At 38.5% G+C, this 13,899-nt stretch overlaps 1 protein-coding gene across 2 annotated transcripts in view; it reads left to right on the top strand.

Annotated features, from left to right (window-relative positions):
• IL6ST (interleukin 6 signal transducer) overlaps positions 1 to 13,386 on the top strand; it is a 33,696-nt gene extending 20,310 nt beyond the window's left edge. For both annotated transcript variants that reach the window (XM_014964940.1, XM_014964939.1), the window contains exons 8-16: positions 415 to 497; positions 1,609 to 1,828; positions 3,047 to 3,223; positions 3,904 to 4,005; positions 4,564 to 4,710; positions 5,392 to 5,532; positions 6,805 to 6,901; positions 7,736 to 7,817; positions 8,667 to 13,386. In XM_014964940.1, coding sequence (XP_014820426.1) covers positions 415 to 497; positions 1,609 to 1,828; positions 3,047 to 3,223; positions 3,904 to 4,005; positions 4,564 to 4,710; positions 5,392 to 5,532; positions 6,805 to 6,901; positions 7,736 to 7,817; positions 8,667 to 9,392 — 1,775 coding nt within the window. In that variant the 3' untranslated portion in view covers positions 9,393 to 13,386. The remainder of the gene's footprint in view (positions 1 to 414; positions 498 to 1,608; positions 1,829 to 3,046; positions 3,224 to 3,903; positions 4,006 to 4,563; positions 4,711 to 5,391; positions 5,533 to 6,804; positions 6,902 to 7,735; positions 7,818 to 8,666) is intronic.
• Positions 13,387 to 13,899: the final 513 nt, after the last annotated feature.

Here is a 13,899-nt window from a genome sequence, read left to right on the forward strand (position 1 = left end):
ACAGGAGAAATTTGTTTCCTTAATTTGACTGCGCTTTCTTTTTTTAGGTGATTTGCTATTATGAGATAGGATTGCAGCTACAGACCTTAGCAAGTCTTGCAGTACACAGACATGCAGGGCTGTGCCTCTGGGCACAGGCTGCACAGCGTGGATTTGATCGTGCCTCAGTCGGCACTGTCATCGCCAGCCCATTGTTGCAGGTGCTCAGCATGGTGTCTCTGTTGCTTTGATACTACACACTTAGAACACAGAGCTGGTGTTTTGCTCATCCCTTAGGAAATCTTTACATGCAGGTGTTCCACTTAATAAACCAAGAATTATTTTCTTTGAGGAACCAAGGAAGCACTATTTGTATATGCTTTTATTAATAAATAAATATATATTTCTGCTATTAAGCATTGTTTCTTTTATCAGAACCATCTAAAGGACCACCCATATGGAGGATCATTGATGCATCTGACTCACCAGGTTTCTGGACCGTGCGTCTGATGTGGAAGGTAAAGCAACATGATAAACTGCAGCAATTGAGCATTCTTTAAAAAATGAGTTTTTAAGTGGCAAAATTGACCTCAACAAACTTTAATAGGTAGCTGGGATAGTACAGGTTTTACCAATACAATAATTGGCTTTAGTATTCTTATTACAATAGTTATGAAAAATTAAAAGTACAGGTGTAAACACCATCTGTTAACTGACACACATCTCTGATCCATAGCATACAGAATCCACTTTCAGATTTCTGACTTGCTGTCCTTAAACTGTCTGTGGAGTTGAAAACTTTCACTTGAACAAAGTAAACCTTCATGTTATGCCTTCTGCTGTATCCTAAAACTTTTCTAACACTGTCTGGACAGAAATACTCCAGCTGCAAAATCCATTGTCTAGAGACATTCCAGAGGCCAAATGTATTAAACACAGCACTGCACGTTTGCATGTGATAGGCTGTACTGTCTAGTTGGCCAAATAGTCCAAAACTGAGAAGGGGAATGCAATTATCATCAGTTCCCATCTCCTGCTTGCTTTTGGTATGTGAGCTGTGTCACATTTGTTCTCTGTGTCTTTTTTATGATTACTTTCTCCCTATTACTAAGTGGCATGTGTGAAGTTACATGTATATTGATATGGCATCATTTTCTGATATAACTCATGCCACTTCTGACCTTATTTAGCTTAGAATTGGAAAACTGGTGCTACTCAACAGTTTCAACAGTTGTTTAAGTTATCTGAAAACTGTTACACAGAAACATAGTCTTTTTCTGTTATTCAGAAACAAGTATTTTTCCATGTGCAAGAAAAAGCTACTCAGGCTGGTTTGCATTCCAGTTCAACAACAGTTACCAACATGTGTTCTGCAGTCTCTATGGAATAGGTTTTATTCAACCACTAGGTAGGAGTACAAGCCAACAACAGAGAGGATTTAAACCAGAAATTGTTCCTGAACTTACTGCTTTACAGAAATGAATGCAGGTTATTTGCACTTTCCTTAAATATGCAGCTATTTGATCTTGTAACTTGTCTTGCGCTCAGATTTTTTAATTATGTATCAAAGACAATAAAAATTTTCACGTTTCTTCAGTATCAGTTTAATCAAAGATGTGTTTTTAACAGGCGTTGGAGCCATTTGAAGCCAATGGAATAATCTTGCAGTATGAAGTAACTATCAGAGCTAAATCATCTCTCTCCAGTCCACCAGTGAAACACAATGTTAATACCACCAACTTTACATTAAAGCTGCCAAATGGGACTTATGAAGTGACTCTGGTTGCCCGTAACAGAGTTGGGGCATCCCCTCCATCAGTTCTACTTATCCCAGCAAGTAATTCAAAAGGTTAGTGTCCTAGTAATGTGTCTTTCAACTGCACCTGCATGGTTTTGTTATAAGAAATCTTCAGTGTTGTAAAATGATAGCATTTATGTGGACACACAATTAAAGTATTCTGAATGTATCTGCAGTCTTGTGCCTTTAAATGATGCTACCTTTTATATACTAGGGAACACGTGGATTTTGTACTCACAGGTGCATTTGAAGCTATGTGTGCTATTTTGCTGTTCTTTTTGGTCCTTGGAGCTACTGTGCGCTGTATTCCCTATTGCTTCTTTTTCTAGCGTAGCAGGCATTTTTGTCTTTTAAATTATCAAAGGGTTGGGGAAGCAAGTATCCTTTACTTCATGTGTATACCATCTCACCATTGTTCTTCCTTCTGCTTTCTGATCCTCCCCCTGACCCCTTTCTTCTGTTGTTCTAGTCTGGCTTTCCCACACTTTCAGTATCTTCCCTGGTTGCTTTGTCATCTGCTTCCACTGCTTCCCTACTGTTCATGTCCCTTGCATTGTGCAGTAGTAGTAAATACAGGCTGGTTTCTCTTTACTTCCACCCTCCTCTTAGACAATCCAAACAACTACCAGGACGGGAAGCAAATAATAAGTATACGGACAGATGCGCCTTTCAGTGTAAACACTAAGGGAGAGCCACAGGTTCTAAAACTATTAGATAAACTAATTAAGGTTACGTTTCAAACAGAGTAGCATTCCATCTGGAGTGCGTGGTAAGGTACATGACTGTGAGGATTATAATGGGAATCTAGAAGTGTCTCAAGGTTTGACCTCTCTGAAATAGACACTTTCCTTTGGAAGAAACATAGTATCTTTGAGCTTTTTAGGCTTTGAATAACCTGCTCTAGTGGGAGGTACCCATGGCAGGGGGGGTGGAGCTCGATGATCTTTAAGGTCCTTTCCAGTCCAAACCATTCTGTGATTCTGTGGTCTCCTTACTGTGCAGTAAGGCAACTTACTGTGTTTGAGAACAGAGAAGCTGAGTCTAATCTCTAGTTTTTAAATAGCCTAATGGTACTTATTTGGGACTTCTGCTACAAGAATTCAGATGCAAGCTTCCAAATTTCAGAAAATGGCTTTTACGTTAGGTCCTGTGAAGTTGTCAACATTACAATAACCCAAAAAGTTGTCCACATTTGACAGTAGCTATTATTATTAATATCTAGCGGAAGAACTGTCAATATTATCACTTTTCTGTTTTCTTTTATCACAGCTCCTGTGAAGAATGTTAGAACACTACCCAAAGATGGCAAGTTGTGGGTAGGGTGGACTGCTCCTAACAGTTACGTTCTTAAATACGTGATCGAATGGTGTCTGGTGTCCAACAGCTCAGACTGCATCATAGAATGGCAGAACGAACCAGGAAATGTTCAAGGAACATACTTAAAAGGTATTTAGCTCATAAGTCTGTAAATACTTTGTAGAGCACCCTAAAAACCTAAGAAATATTCTCATAGTAAGGACCATCCTTTTGCTGACTAGAATTTTATTATATGACAGGAATCTGGGATAATATTGAGGGCTTCTCTTAGTTTATCATGAAAGTGGAAGTATCTCTGTATTTTTGTCAAATACAAAACTGTGCCTAATCTTGCATTTTGAAATTTATATTATGTAACAGCAAGGATTTTATCTGCATTTTGTTTGGAAACCATTAATTCAGTGAAAAAGCTGAGTTCCTTCAAAATCAAATTCTGTGATCCCTCTTTCAGTTCAAATAATAAAGCTTGATCAGCTTTACAGTTTCTTTCAAATTATGATCAGTAGCTCAAATCAATATTTTCGGGATTCAGTGCCGCAGACAGGTAAAGGCTTTTTATTTAAACTAAATGAGAAAAAAACGGACTTCTGTGAAGTCTGTTTATTAAACTTCACATTTGAATGTGAACCATTATATTGTTCCTTTAGTTGATATTTTTGATGAGTATATGAATGACATCCAGCAAAAAAATAGTCAGTTGCATCTAATAAAACAGCCGAAACCCAGAGCCTTGTATCTGAAGTAAATGAGAAGGATGGCAAGGAATTTGACTGTCTGTGACAAAGCACATTTTAAATTCTTTTTATTAGGTGATATAAAGCCATTCAAGTGTTACTTGATAACTGTGTACCCTCTATATGCTGATGGTCAAGGGAGTGGGCAGTCTGTGAAGGCTTATCTTCAGCAGGATCGTAAGTATAAAATAATCACATAAACTGACTTTCTTGACTAAAAATAATGAGACCTTTGCTTTACTGTAGACTACATAATGAAAAATGGTCCTACATTTGAGGACCTAATCTGTCATCTGACATAATTGATCTTGTCCCTTCTATTACCATCCATTCTGCTTATTTACAGTATTTAGGAGTTAAACAGATCTCTGTGGCTGACCCTTTCCCTTTTTTCAAACCTATATTGGATAATTAGGCACAAGTTTGTTTTATTATTGGTTTAATAAAATTTCTATGCTGATTTATTTTAAATCTCAAATATGAAGCCAAAACTAATTAACTTCAGTTGCAGATTTCCTGTGATCTGCTGATTACTGTTTTTCATACATTTTTTTTCCCCTGGAGGTTTTGAAACATCTTTGGGGTTGCTATTTTATGTGAAAATAATGCTTTGCAAATGATTTAGTCCAGCTATTGTTGAAGTTTATGCAGAATGGAAATTCAGTGCTCACTAATACACTGCTTCTGTGGATACAAGGGTGCCCAAAAGAAACTAATATTTGTCTCCCATTGCAGGTCCTTCAAAAGGACCAACCATTCAGACAAAAAAGGTAGGAAAAGCGGAAGCTGTTTTGACATGGAACCATCTCACAGTGGATGAACAAAACGGATTTATCAGAAGTTACACCATATTTTACAAAACTGTTGATGGAAATGAAACAGGTAACAAAAAGCAGAGAAAGTGCTTCGTGTCATAGCGTAGGGCTGACACTCTGTTCTGGTGACATAAAGCTGATGTCTGAGGCATAGTTCTGCTCCATAGTGAACAGAAAAGTCCCTGATGAAGGACCCAGAGCATCAGTCTGTGTATAACAGGGTACTGAGTTTAGTTTCTGAAAGCTGATTGGTGGGTATTGTGCTCCTGTCTTGCTATCTAAATACAGGCTGAGATAAAAAAGAAGGGATTTTTAATCATTCTTGATCTCTGCACCAGTGTATTACTGATGTAAAACATCTTGCTGGAAGTGCATTTTAGTTCTCAGTATTGTGTATCACCTGCAGGAACAAGGCAGGGAGCTAGCACTATTCAGAAGTTTTACTTTCTTAGATTTGCTTGATTCCAATAAAGGGCCAATTACTTATGCCTACCCTACTTTTTGTTATTTCTTGTTAACTGTGTTTTTTCTTTTTAGTAATTACCTGTTTCTAGTTAGCCATGTATCCTCCTTATTAGAAATCTTAAAGCCCCAACTTTACTAGTAGTTTAGTTTTATTTTCCATGCAGCCATACATTCTACTAAAACTATCTTGTACAGCTGAACACATGATGTCCTAATGCTATGGTGTTTGTGGAGATCTAATAACTTTTACAGAAAACTAGCATAATTTTTTTCTTCTCTTTAGCTGTGACGGTGGATCCTTCCAAGACAGAGTATACCCTTTCTTCTCTAACCAGTGACACACTGTATACTGTGCGGATGATGGCTTACACAGATGAAGGAGGCAGGAGTGGTCCTGATTTTACGTTTACTACACAAAAATTTGGTAAGGAAGACTGGCACAGTGAGTACAAGTAGGCAGTAATGTTGCAGCAGTATAGCAAGGCTCTGTGCAAGATCTAATAGGAGGGGAAAGTTATTCTATTTAAAAGAAAAAAAAAACTTTCAGTCGCAGTCATACTTAAAACGTGTGATATCCAGGTATCTTATCTAGTAGTCAATCAGAAAGCAGTAGTTTAGGCAGGATTTCTCTGATTGTACAGAGAACAAGCTATCCTCTGCAGGTCTCCTGGATGCTCTGTTATGTTGGCAAACATGCTGGTTTTGGATGTGTTTTGTGTATACTGTAGGTTATAGTATTCTTTTGCCCCAAATTGGTGTGAGTCATTAAGAATTACTCAGTGCTCTTATCTTTTTGTCTGATGGCTCTTACCCTGGTCTTAAGGTGTCCAGAGTCTTCCTTTTAATCTGAAGTTCGGTTGGCCTTTTATTATGCTCGTACAGGTGTCCTGAGGAGCTGCAGAGGTGCCCTGGGATCTTGATCTGCTCATGTAGGTGCCAGCCAGCACATGCCATTCTTGCAACCCTTCCTCAGGTTCTACATTCTCATTTACATCACTATTAATGTTTGCTCCAGTTCTCTACAGACTCATTTTGAACAGCTAAATTTATTGTATGTTCAACTTTAGAGAGTGCTTACTATTTGTAATGGTAAGAGCAAGAGCAAGAGTTGTGGAAGGCACTTCTTTAGATTAAACAGGATTTTATTTTTTTTTCTTCTGTATAGTGCTGTTCTTACCTAAACTTTCTATAAGGTTTACTTAAGAATGTGTATAACATTGGAAGTAATGCATAACAGAAATGCAACCTTAAGTGTATGCAGGCAGAGGATGTTTCCATGCACAGAATAAACTGATGGATGACTAGTGACTTTACTTATATTACTTATTTGACCATCCTATTGTATGGCAACCAGTAGGCCACTGAAACACCTGGACCATGGGTGAATTCACATAGATGTTCCTGTCATGTCTGCGCAAACTGTAGAACTACTTGCTCCGTTGGTATTACAAACTTCTAGAACAACTTGTGGTTTTTGTTGATGCAAGGCATTAGATTGCTGGGACAGAGCTTTTCATTTTTTCACCAACAGACTCTTTTCATATGGTGAAGAGGTTCTTCCAAAGGTGAAGCTTAAGACTGAGCACTGCGGATGTATTCAGTTTCAGATTCTCTCTGTCCCCTTGGCAGTGTAAGCTACTGCTGAGATTCTTAAATGCCAAAGTGGGGTATAACTGCTTCTCTTCATTTTTTTCAGGGAAAGGAGAAATTGAAGCCATAGTTGTACCTGTGTGTCTAGCATTCTTGTTGATTGTGCTCCTTGGAGTTTTGTTTTGCTTCAACAAACGTGACTTGTAAGTATAAATAAAGTCTTTCTTTTGCACTTCTGGTATGTCTGGGAATAAAAGAGACATGGAAATAATTCAGTACAAACAAGTAAATACTCTGTAGTTTGGTCAGAAAAAGAAGGTTAAAAACACATGTACGTTGATGAGTTGTAAACATTTTTTGTGTTTTCCTAGAGAAATAAGAGTCTCTTCTGATACTCATTTCTTACTGTTAACCACTAGCACACAAACTAAATGTTCCATGACTCAATTCTGCAAGGAAATTCCTGTCTTTCTTGCTAGCATATGAGAGTAGAATGATGGTCTCTAGATTGTGAAGCACAGAAGATCTGTTTGCTGGCTGTGTTTGAGCTATTTAACGACAGTGTTAGCAAACATTAAGCTTTACAGCAAGTCTTTCTTCAGATATTTTCACTTTATTGTTACCTGTGAAATTGGCTTAGATTTTGACAACTGTGATATTTGTAGTTGTCTTAAAGAAGCAAAAGTGTATTTCTATACTGACATGCATCATATACTTGCCTAAATAATTGCTTTGTAGGTTCTAGAGTGCTGCAAATGTGAAAATCCCTCACCAACCGGTAGCATTTGTTTTTTTGCCTTATGTTGGGTAGCTGCACCTAATGTGTGGAGGAGTTGCAAGTGCAGTGATGTGTTTTGATAAGTACAGCTTCCTACAAAGATGTAGAGAAGTGCAGGAAGCATTCCTATTTGGAAATAAATACTCCTGCAAAATTGCTATGTATGGGAGTGGTATCGTGGGTTATGCAGTACTTGCTATCAACATAGGAAATTGGGGAGTGCATCTTGTAACTTTGTTCTGTTTCTAATTCTTCACAGAATTAAAAAGCATATCTGGCCTATTGTCCCTGACCCATCCAAGAGTAACATTGCTCAGTGGTCTCCTCAAGTTCCAGCTAAGGTAATTCTTTTCACATCCTGTATCTTCCTAGTCCACAAGGTTTCAAATAAACTAGCCAGTGGGAGTCTTCTGTCTTATAGCCCACACAGGGTTTAAGGAGAAAAACATGGATGTTAAGTTTCAAGACACTGTGTTACCATTTGGTTAGAAGACTTTAATGCGTCAGTAGATTCAGCATGAGAAATACACGGCCCTTAGCTCAAGTTCACAGCAAGGAGCAGGGTTTGACATTGTGAATTATATTTTGTTTACTAATTGAAAGGGTTAAGTCCTAATTATTTTACTCATTCACGGGAAATCAGGATTAACTAAACAGAATCCATTATTCCCATTCTTAAAACTTTGAAATGACTTGTTTGCCCAGTTAAGTCCTGAATGAGAGAAAAATCTGAGTTCCTCATGGATGAGGAGATGGCAGCAAAACTTATTCCCCATGTCGGGTGAATGACACAGCAAATTCTGTTCAATAAACTGTAGCTAACTTGTCTGAAGAAGTGCTGTGATGTTGAACACATTATTGAAAGTAATGTGTGTATGGTCTTAGTATGGAGCGTTCCTGTGCTGCACAGCAAGTGGTTGTGTGTTTATGGCACTTAAGAATAATTAAAATGAGAGCAAAGCTTGTACATCCACTGTAGTTTTAGAATGGCTGCATAACTAAGACTTTTTCTTGGAAGCAAAGCTATATCCTTCGTTTTGTAACAGATACTTTGGAGATATTGCTGAACTTAGTAAAAAGAAAACTTACACGAAGAAACTTGAAACAATTACAGAATAAAAATTCAGATGTTTAATGAGGGGTTTGATTTTTAACCTTCTTCTTAGGCATCATCCATCTCTTTCTTTCAGCATAACTTTAGTTCCAAAGATCAGATGTACCCAGAAGGCAGCTTTACAGATGTAAGCGTCGTAGAAATAGAAGCTGATGACAAGAAGTCTTTTTCAGAACAAGATCTAAAACCCTTTGACTTGCTTAAAAAGGAAAAAAGTACTTCAGAAGGGCACAGCAGTGGTATTGGAGGATCCTCGTGCATGTCTTCTCCTAGGCAAAGCGTCTCTGACAGCGACGAAGGTGAAACTACACAAAACACTTCAAGCACTGTACAATATTCAACTGTAGTGCTTAATGGCTACAGAGACCAAACTCCTGTACAAGTCTTTTCAAGGTCTGAGTCAACTCAGCCACTCCTAGATTCAGAAGAGAGATCAGAGGATCACGCTGGAGGTGGTGACAGCACAACCCAGAGGCAGCAATATTTCAAACAAAATGGTGGTCAGGATGAAACCAACACAGACAGGCCATGCTTTGAAAGAACAAGGCAAATCGCTCCAACTAATGAGGGGGATCTTGTGGGATTTGCACAACTGCAGATCTCAGGTCATGCTTCGCAGCCGTTGGGCCTTGGGCTGGAAAAAAATACCCAGGAAGCTGCTCTGCCAGATATTTTACAGACAAGTATTGAAGGACAAACTGTGAGACCTGAAACAGTGGAAGGAAATCCACCGTCAGTTGATGAAATGCCAAAAAGTTACCTCCCGCAGACTGTGAGACAAGGGGGCTACATGCCTCAGTGAGGGAAGAGACTGGCTCTGTTTAGGCCTTCATTAGTGCCTGTTCACACTTTCTCCTGTGTCTCTGATAAATTAAGCTAGGTGTTTTTATCTGAATGCAGATAGAAATATTGAAATTAAGTGAAGAGCAATTTGACAAAGTACAATAAGGACTGTGTTTTTGTGGAAAACTTGTAGTCCAGACCTACTGGAGACCTACCTTTATGCACTACACAAAATCTTATGTCTGGATAGCTGAACAAGCCTTTGAGCTACCTTGGGTTTTTTGTGTATTGTCATATCAGATTTACACATGATTGAAAATGGCAAGTTTCGATTAATCACATCAGCCAATAGACCTCCTAGAAGAAATACTTCAATTTCTTCATTCTTCAATGTGACAGTGTACAAGCCTAAAAAGCCAGCTTTAGTTGCTTGGAGCATCTTTGTGCAAAAGTAAGACTGAAGCTTAGTATTCTAAAGTGGAAGAATACTTGTCATACACTTTTCAGTAGCTTGATTGACTTTCTGAATTTTGACTTGGCCCAGTGTCTCAGTTTCCAGCTTAACAGACATGCAAATACTGTTCATCCCCATTTAAAAATTATAAAAAATAACTAGAACTTGCTATGCTGTGCAAATAAGAAAACACCATGATTGCTTGACTCTGATTGCTACTATATTAATTGATATTCTGCCTACATTTAGATATGCGTGCACATGAATTATATAATAATTTGGCCTAAATATGTGCCTTGCAACTTGACGCACAGCAATTCAGTCTCATGTTCAAAGGTTTAAAAATCCATATGAAAACACAGATTAACAGTTATTTAAAGCTTTTGTACCCAAATGACTGTCTGATTATACCATACCTCCCTGGTTATATAAATTGCCTTTGTTTAATAAGTGCACCTTTACCCTATACAGCTTGAGAGGCAAGTAATGAGCTGTAAGTTTTTACCATTTTTCTAACTGCTCAGGAGAAAGGGAATATGAATTTCTTCCTGATTGACTACAGCAACTCGCGTGCTATAACCTCATTGCTAATGCTGCAGGACCTCCTTGAAAGTGAAAGCAGCAAAATGGCAAAGCAATTGAAGTAGCTGAAGCTCTTGGGGAAAAAAAAAACCAAACAACTACGCACACCCTGAATTTAAACATTAATGGTAGCATGTATCTATTAGCAATCATGAGCCACAAACAACATGTGGTTGTTAAAATTACTTACTTGTTTCTTATGTCTCACTTTTCCCCTCTTCGTACAGTTTGCATTTAACATTTCAAGGAGACTGTCTCTACCAGGGTTTAAAGAAAAGTGAATTTACATTAAAATAAACCCCTTCTCCAATAGTAACTAGAAATTTTATGGCACTCTTGTAGATTTACTTTTTTTAACCTTAACTTAGTGTAGTCTGCTTTCTAATCTGACACTACTAAAACCTCAATTCAAAACACTAAATGCTGTGTTCTGAGAATAAAACAAGTGTTTTATTTCTCCTTCAGCAAAAGGACTATGTATTTTAAACTACCTGAAACCTTTTGTGCTGTCGCCTCTGGTGCTGCTGTTCTGCAGAGCACTTGCTAAAGGCCGTGGAAAGGCAGGTGTCAGTATCATTTCAACTTCCCTTGTCCTTGTCTGCCAGCTTGCATGGAAGGACAGGTGTACATATAAATGTTCATGTGTCTTCTGCTTTTGTTACAAAGAAATTCAATGCTAGAGTAAATTCATAAGATTACCTCTTGAAGTGTGAACTATTTAGATAAAGAATGCAGAATCTTTAATAACACTTCAGTATTCCACAGTTCCCTTTTCCCAATTTTTTGTATCTGGGCACTTTTTTTTTAATCTAAAAGGCTTTGTTGCAGTTTACTATAACTACACTTTTCTTCAAAACAGCCCCCTTCCTTTTCCCCCCACTCCACCTCACCACCTTCAAACTCCCTCCCAGAGGGCAAGGGCATAATGAAGACTATGCTGTCACAAGACAGCAGAGACAGTCTTTCGGTTTTTCAGAGGCTGAAGGAGCATTCCTTTGTCAGAACACATTCCTCTTGGAAAATAATAGCTGTTACTTCACTGGGGGATTGGTCATCTTCTCTATGCAAACTTTATAGTGACTGTAGAAACCACAAGTAAAAGGGAAAGTCTCTCTTGAGCAGTTTGTGTGCTTATTAGAATGGCCCTGCAGCCACGTACATCTAATCCACCTTCTGCTCATCTCTGAAATATTGTGGGCCACAACCTGACTACTTAGTCTGAACATTGCTTGAGAGGCATGGGTTTTTTCCAAAAGCATGCTGATGATGTCTGTCTTTTTTTTTTTTAATTGTTTATTGTGATCTATTGATACTAACTTGTGATAGCGTTTGAGGGTCACCACATTTGAGGGACAACTTCAATTATTCCTGAAGTTGCTGTTTGCCTTTCTGTTGTGCAAAGGGGAAGGCATTTTATTCTCAGTTGCTGTTAATCATGGACCATTTCCAACATTAAACAAACAGCATCAAGAGATTCTCGTTTTTAAAGGTCTGTGCTAATAAGAGTTCCGGCCTGTCACTTCTGGCATCTTTCTTTATTTCTTTGTTGTTTATGGGCCAGTGGAAATAAACTAACAGCATCGTACAGGAAAGTTTCCCAGAGAAAATTCTGCCTGTCTAGCAGTTATATTCTATCTTTTGGGCTTGTGCATTTAACTAGGGCTAAAATGCTGAAGGGTAAGCAGGGGATACTGGTGGGTGAACAGCTTGTAGAAGCCACAGTACATATAAACAACAGGTTTACAGCTTGTTCATAAACTTTTGTGCCAAATACTCTATCATCCAGTGTTCAGGGTTTAGCTTGATTTTGTTCTTTGGATCATAGCAATCTAAATGTATCAAACAGTTGCGTACAGTTTTTTAGAGTATCTGTAATGTAATTACAGCAATCGGCTGAAATTCTCTGAACTTGGTCCTAATGTAGTAATTAAAGAAAAAGCTTCCAGCCCCACCAATAATTATGGTGCACTTTACAAAATAAAGGCATTATTAAATAAAATCACACTTCAGTATTGATACTTCCATGTCCATCTTGATTTCCTGGACTGGAATTTTTTAGGTAGGGTAGGGGGAATAGTTGTAAAGACCTTGTTACTTTGTCAGCAGGAAGGGAGGCTAGCAGAAATAAAAAATATTTTTCCTGCATTAGCATATTTGAAACATCTCTCAAGTGCAGGCTGGCTAACTGCTTCTCTGTTGAGAAGAGAAGTGAATGTATTTATCTCTGTAGGTCTGTTGTGGTGGTTCTGCTAGAACAGGAGGTTGTTGGGGTTGTTTCTGGGTGTGCTGTCTTCCTTTTGGGGCAGTCTCCTGCTGTAGTGGAAGTCTTGGGATTACGTTTCATATGCCCTGCTGTAGTAAACTAAGCCTTAACCTGGCAGTGCAAAGCACAGCAGGGCAAAAAAAATTCCAAATTTGTTTCTGGAGTGTTTGTGACAGGCATGTGCCCATCTGTGCTACAGCACCCTAGCAAAATGCTAATTATCAGGATTGGAAAAATTTGGCCCTGGGAGAAGGAAGAGGGAGTTGAGGGCTGAGTCCCCTTCTTGGGCCCTGGAGAAGCTGCGTGGCCTGGGGTGGGGTTTGCAGCTGCAGCTTTTGCTGTAAACCATGAGCACCACCAGATGCTTAGAACTTGCATTAGTGTGCCCAATATGTGAGAATTGCCATGCTGATTTAACTTCAGTAATTGAACTTGTGTAATTGGTGTCAGGTCTTGAATAGCCAAGACCCACATCAGTATATGCTGCCATGGTATTGACTTTGCAGTGGGATCTGAAACTCCAAAGACCCTCCAATTAATAGTCAGCCCTGCTCCAGGACATGCACATTTTAAATTGTAATTTATGTGCATTAAGTGGGACTGAATATACTAGTTTATTTTCCCTGAGACAGTTGTTGTAATTGAGATTAACTGTTATTTGGATACATTCCTTTAACAATGTTAATAAATTCTGCTGACTGATGGTTTGTAAAACGTCATTAATCCACTGTAACCTCTTGTCTCTTTGCTGGGATGGATACATATAGTCACTTTAAATTCCAAGGGTGGCTTTTAATGTTATTTGGAAGCAGTTTGTAACAAAAGTGTTGAGTCTTTTGTTACGAAACAGCCATTAGGGAATCACAGCCAACCCCACAGTTTTCAGCTTAGCTCTTGATCCAGAAAACTGCAGTAAAGTGGAGATATAAGTGCAAAAGTCTAGAGAAAGGTAAAATAAGTATTTTGCTTTGGACTGAAATTCCCATTTCCCTTCCTTAAAAGGGAAAGGATTGGTTTAAAAAAAAAAAAGCTAAAATGCATCTGGTGTTTGCTTTCACTGCTGTTTCCTTTGTAGTACTTGTGCAATCTGAGCCATTCCTAGAAATGAACAGTGCTGACTTAATGTACAAGGATGCATTTTTAACGCCACAAGATTTGATACGAACAAATTTAATGGCTAAAGGCTAGTTCTCCACAGTTGTCCACGTCCCCACTTCCCCTCCCCCC

The sequence above is a fragment of the Calidris pugnax genome, unplaced genomic scaffold, assembly GCF_001431845.1.
Source record: "Calidris pugnax isolate Ruff unplaced genomic scaffold, ASM143184v1 scaffold273, whole genome shotgun sequence".
In the NCBI taxonomy this organism is placed as follows: domain Eukaryota; kingdom Metazoa; phylum Chordata; class Aves; order Charadriiformes; family Scolopacidae; genus Calidris; species Calidris pugnax.